Source organism: Orycteropus afer, unplaced genomic scaffold, assembly GCF_000298275.1.
Source record: "Orycteropus afer afer isolate SDZICR_OR568_19922 unplaced genomic scaffold, OryAfe1.0 scaffold00147, whole genome shotgun sequence".
NCBI lineage: Eukaryota > Metazoa > Chordata > Mammalia > Tubulidentata > Orycteropodidae > Orycteropus > Orycteropus afer.
In genome coordinates this window covers 2382342-2388569 of record NW_006921734.1, presented here as the reverse complement: position 1 = coordinate 2388569, position 6228 = coordinate 2382342, and the positions used below count along the sequence as shown (strand labels likewise).

At 41.2% G+C, this 6228-nt stretch overlaps 1 protein-coding gene across 1 annotated transcript in view; it reads left to right on the top strand.

Annotated features, from left to right (window-relative positions):
* The first annotated feature begins 1982 nt into the window (after positions 1-1982).
* The window catches only part of AASDHPPT (aminoadipate-semialdehyde dehydrogenase-phosphopantetheinyl transferase), a 38866-nt gene continuing 34620 nt past the window's right edge, over positions 1983-6228 (top strand). The window contains exons 1-2 of the mRNA XM_007945990.2: positions 1983-2165; positions 3844-4069. Coding sequence (XP_007944181.1) covers positions 1983-2165; positions 3844-4069 — 409 coding nt within the window. The remainder of the gene's footprint in view (positions 2166-3843; positions 4070-6228) is intronic.

Below are 6228 nucleotides of genomic sequence, written 5' to 3'. Positions count from 1 at the left end.
TTGGAATACAAAAGGAAGGTTGGGCAATCTACTTCCGTAGTGATATTGCCTTGGCAACCCAAGGAGGGTCACTATGAGTCAGCACATAACAACAACACAACTTTTTATATACATGCTTTATCAGCCTTGATAGAGCTTACATGCCTTGTCAGATCATAAATTCCTTGGGGATGGTGAGTAGGTATTATAGATATATAGAACCTAACACAGTCCTTCAGTAAATGTTATTGTTATGTGCCCTGGAGTCAGACCCAAGTCATAGTGACCCCTTCTTGGGTTTCCGAGGCAGAATCACTAAGGAAGTAGATTGCCCAACCTTCCTTCCGGGGACTGGTTGGTGGGTTTGAACTGCCAGCCTTCTGGTTATCAGTCAAGTGCCTTAGGCACTATGCTACTAGAGCTCCTCAGTAAATATTAGCTGAATTAATTGATATATCAAGTCAGTTAATTCATTTTACAGCCTTTTGAGGATTCTTGTATTTGTGTTCAAAATTTCATCTACTTGCAAATGATTCGATGGGCCTAATGACAAGAGGAAATTATAGACTATAGATAAAAACAGAATAGAATCCATCTTAAGGAGGGCAGAAATAATCAGCAGGACTACTACTGCTGGCCTGTGATTGACATTCCCTGACAGTCAAAGGCAACGGCAACCAGCAGCACTACCACAAAATTAGGATTTACATTTGTCTGCAGAGATAAACTCTTCCTAGAACCAAAACCAGCAGAGCACTTTGAACACGTGGACTTTCATATAAGCGTCACCTACATTCTACATAGAACAACTGTAAACAGAAACATCAATATGGCTCTTATAAAGCCTGAGGAAAACAACTCAGCAAAATCAGAAAACCAAACTCACTACCGTGGAGTCGATTCGGACTCATAGCGACCCTATATGGAAGGGGAGAACTGCACCACAAGGTCTCCAAAGCTGTAAATCTTTACGCAAGCTGTCTCATCGTTCTCCCGCAGAACAGCTGGTGGGTTCGAACCGCCGACCTTTCTGTTAGCAGCCGAATGCTTTAACTACCCCAAGCAAAGGCAGAGTAAATCTGAAGGTCTGCTGAAATTATGTACTTGTTCACCACTGCTATCTCAGCAATAGGAACCTTTTTCTTCCTAAGGTTTGGGCTCAGCCTTGCCAGTCTTAAAACAGAACCTGGCTCATTTTATCGTCACAATAAAAGGTCAGCAAAAGTCCAGCTACGCGCTGGCAGCCTTGAATACAGAGTCTTAGCCGGCCTATGAAGGATGGCTTCAGGATGGGCAGATGCTACGGATTGGAAGTGCTCCGGCGGGAGGCAGCATCTTTGGCTGAAGGGGCTCGGGGCCAACTTAGGGCAGCCGCGTTGCACAACTCCGGGGGACACTATTCACACCTTAGTCTTTCAGAATGGCTGTCCCCTCCCAATTGCGGAATTCTGTCCCCAAAAAGCAAGGCTTGGCAAAGACCACTGAGGCCAAAAATCCCCTTATCTGTGGGCCGTAGGTGGTAACCCCAGTTCTAGGGAATAAGGCGCTACCATCATACCCCTTCCCTCAGACCCCAGAGCTCACCCATCAGCAACTGCAGTCTCCGAAATCTCCACCCCAAGTCTTCCTGCCTCCAGAGGACGGATTGCGATTGGCTTACACCACTGTCCCTTTAGTTCTTCCAGAAATGTGAGTGGCGTAACTGTCTCGCTCTTGCCCTTGATCCCTCCCTTCGTTCACCTCTGAAGCTCCTCCCCACGTAGCGTCACACGTTGCCGCAGAGCGCAGAGGTGGGTCTCTTGGTCCCCCGCCCTCATCCACTTTCTCCGAGAGGAGCTGCGGGGTTGAGCGCAGGAAAGTGAGGATTGTTGAAAGACAACGTGCCCATTGACGTAGCGCTACGACCCGCCCCTCCGCACGCACGCCGAGAAGAAGGGGGTGGGGTCACGTTAGCGTCCGCGCCATCTCAGCCCGGAGGTGGAGGCTAGGTCCATTTTCAGTGTATGGTTTATCCTGCCAAGCGGTTGTGCTTGGTGCCAGCAATGGAGGGCGTGCGCTGGGCCTTTTCTTGCGGCACATGGCTGCCGAGCCGAGCCGAGTGGCTGCTGGCAGTACGATCGATCCAGCCCGAGGAGAAGGAGCGCATTGGCCAGTTCGTGTTTGCCCGAGACGCTAAGGCAGCCATGGTACTACAGGTCTTTGGTATTTACAGCGGAGGAAGCAGATGCTGAGGGAGGTGGGACGGGCTGCGGAGACCCACCTTTCTGCACTAGGGTCGATGCCTGTGCTCTAGCCCACAGTGGCAGGCGCGGGGGCGAGAGGTGGTCGGATCCCACGTATATCCAGTATGTGCACGGCCTGGTCTTGACAATCTTTGTAACAGCCCCGGAGGCCTCAATTGCTGAAAGTATTAGCCCCTTCCCCGTTGTAATTGACCGTATTACACCATAACATAGGTGTAGTGAAGGCCTACGAAATAGCTTTTTTTCCGTAATAATATTTTTATGTTTTCATTTGTTAAATGTTATCAAATACTGTTTTTCTCTTTGCTTGGCCGTATAGCACATGCTTAATCGGCCTATTAAATTTCCCAACACTCCTGTGACACCGTGCACGTGGTAGGCCTTAGAAAATATTGACAATATTAATTAGTGTAGCCTTGCACTCTGGAACTGGAAGAGGCCTAAGCTAGCCTCCGTTTACCAATGAAACTGAAGCCCAGGGAGGATGCACTCCCAAGCTTACCTTCCTGACTAGGTAGTTTGGGAACATTATTTTAAATAGAATCACTTTTAAAGTTTGTACTCTCTAGTAACAATGGGAAAGATTTATTACAAAACAATACTTCTAGTACGTAGAGGTTTGAAATAATCCTTAATTACCATAGCTTCAAAGACAACATTTCTTGAAAATGTCTCTTTTTCAAAACATCAGTATGTTTGAAATGTGGGCTAATTGAGGATTTTTTAAAAACATATTGGTAAATGTTTTCTACACTTTTTGTTTTTAAAGGTAAGAAATTGAAAAATGAGAAAATTTCAAAGGTTTGTAATATTTAAAAGTCACTGTTAAAACTGAAGGAAAATAAAAGCAGTGTTATAAAATAAAAATACTGTTATAATTTGTCACCTTGCGCCCTTGAATTTTTTTTTTTTTGTATGTTTGTAGTCATTTACTTCTTAATGATGGTGGTGGGAGAGACTATATGGAGTTTAGATGAAACAGGTCATGAATAGCCAGTAGTTGAAGCTGCGTGATTGGTTTATAGGATCTAGAATACTCATATATGCACAAAGGTAAAGGTACAACAGGGCGGTTTATGGTGGATTGGTTCTATAATACCAAGTCTAGAATCAGTCTAAATATACAATAATAGGGTAATAAGCAAGTTATGGAACATTGATACTGTGAAATAAGTTACTGTTAAAAAGAATGAGCAGAGCAGAGTGATATATACAGACGTGTGATGATGTCCAGTATGTGGCGGAATGGTTGATGTAATATGATCTAACTTATATATATAGCAGAAACATATAAATGCACATTTAAATACTTTGAAAAGAACTAGAAGAATCCCTACTAACTTGATAACATCCTGTTAGCAGGGAGGGAATTGCTAAGGAGAGACTTTAATTTTTTCTTCTATGTAATTAAGCATTGCCTAAATCTTAGCAATATAGTACATTCATTTGATAATTATGCAATTTTCAAAACTTTTAAAGATCAATTATTTTAGTTACCACAAAAATATAGTTTGTATCATGTAGGCCATGTTCCTATGTGGTACAAAACAAAATACAATTGTATCATATCAAATCTCTAGTGCACATTGATAAGATACCTAATGTTTCATATGCTTAACAGGCCGGTCGTCTGATGATAAGAAAATTGGTTGCAGAGAAATTGAATATCCCTTGGAATAATATTCGTCTGCAGAGAACAGCAAAAGGAAAACCAGTTCTTGCAAAGGACTCATTGAATCCTTATCCCAATTTCAATTTTAACATCTCTCATCAAGGGGACTATGCAGTACTTGCTTCTGAACCTGAGCTGCAAGTTGGAATTGATATAATGAAGACTAGCTTTCCAGGTAATGTCACATTCTTTCAGCACAGAGATTGTAAGTGTCTTAATATCTCAGTTCTGAACTTAAAACATCAAGTAATCTCAGGCCAGGATGTATATAATTGATACTTACGAAAAACGTGCTCAATTCCCCAAGGTCATATATCTGGGTATGCGTATTTCTAAAAAGGGTGTATTTTTTTTGAATATTATCAGACTTCTATGTAAATGATAGATTTTCCATTATGTGAAAGTGTATATAATGGATTGCTTAGAGAAGTGGTGAAAATATAAAGATTTTCTTTTTGAATAATACCTCAGTTTATTATGTAAGATTACATTCAAAACCATTTTCAAAGATTCTTAATTTTGTAAATAACAGTTTTTTAGTAGCTTAGTGTAAAGATATATTTAAGTAGTAGAAAACACATCAACTTGAATGCAATAGAAGGTCAGTATCGAATAGCCCATTGTTGAAAAGCAGTAATTATGCTGTAAGAATTTTATTTCACTTCTTTAAATTGTTAACTTAAAAAAGGAATCCCAGAAGTAAGGTATATTACAGTCCTTAGGTAAAGATAGTGTGTCTTTGTGCTTTATCCAAATATAGCTCTTTGTGTAGACCATTTACATAAGTAAAAATGAAAAAATGCACTTATTAAAATATTAAGTTGATTTATTACTTTAGATATTTGTAACTCATAGTTTTAGAAGCCACTAACATTGGGGGTTCAGTAGGACAATTTTACCTGAACACAGAATTTCTTAACTATTCTATCAAGATTACTACCGTCATCACTTTTAGTGTGCATCTACTGTGTGCAAGTAAAGCTTTGTATATATTCTCTGATTTGTATATCCCTACCACCCTTGTTGTTGTGTGCTGTTGAGTCGGACCCGACTCATAGCGATCCCTCCTTGGGTTTCCGAGGCAGTTTCACTATGGAAGTAGATTGCCCCATCTTCCTTCCGAGGAGTGGCTGGTAGGTTTGAACCGTCAGCCTTCTGGTTAGCAGTCAAGTACCTTAGCCACTATGCTACCAGAGCTCCCAACCACCCTTAGATGACTATAATTTTTATCAGAGGATAAGTAAAAGGCTAAGAAGAAAGCTATTAGAATAACCCGTATCACCCTGATTTCATAGTGCAACTTTCTGATCTCCATGCTACCTCTGCCACAGGATCTTCACTTAGGGGGTTCCCTCTGCCTGGAAGGCCTTCATTAACTTTATGTTCCAGCCACGTTTCTGCATATTATTGCTAGTTGCCCTCCACTTGATGCTGACTCATGAGACTTCATGTTACCGAGCAGAACTGTGCTCCATAGGGTTTTCATTGGGTGTAATCTTAATTGAAGCACATTGCCATGCCTGCCTTCTGCGTACTGCTAAGTGGATTTGAACTGCCAACCTTTAGGTTAGCAGTTGAGCGCCAGCCATAATGTTTACTAAGTGTCAAATGAGTGAACAAACCTGTACTGCTAACATAGGCTTCAGAGTTTGTGAATTTTTGCTCACTTTTGGTTTCATTGTCTTTACCTTGCATTTTCCCACCAGCTACATTTTTCTTTGACCTGTTCATAAACCTTTCTTTTACAACTGTATTCTGCACTTTGCTAAGTAGAAGGCCCTAGGAGTGATTTTGGAAACACTATAACAGACATTCATGATCTAGAGTCCCTGAATAAGCTTTAAGGGATTTTTTTTGTTTTGTTTCGACCTGAAATTGTTTGCTACATTTTGTATGAACATGCACAGGGGCATTTTCCTGCGGAGAGGATTTGGTTTTCGTTAAGTGTTGTAGAGGGATGAGCCTAAAAGAATCACTGCTGTAAAGGATTTAGGGTAGACATGGGAATGAGCCCATGTTTTTATAGCTTTCTATTGGCCTTACGTAAACTTTGCTTTCTTAAAACCAGAAATTACTGGAGAGGCCATTACTTCTTAGAATGTGGTCAGTATAACTACAAAATAGTGGTTGGCCCAATAGAATGATACCTGCCTGGAAATGACACCTTTGAGAAACAGATTTTTTCTTTCTTTCTTTCTTTATTTATTTAAGATACATTTTATTGAAATACAATTTGTGGTGTTGTTGTTAAGTGCCGTCGAGTCATTTCAGACTCATAGCGACCCCATGCACAGCAGAACGAAACACTGCCCGATCCCGCGCCAGCCCCACAAT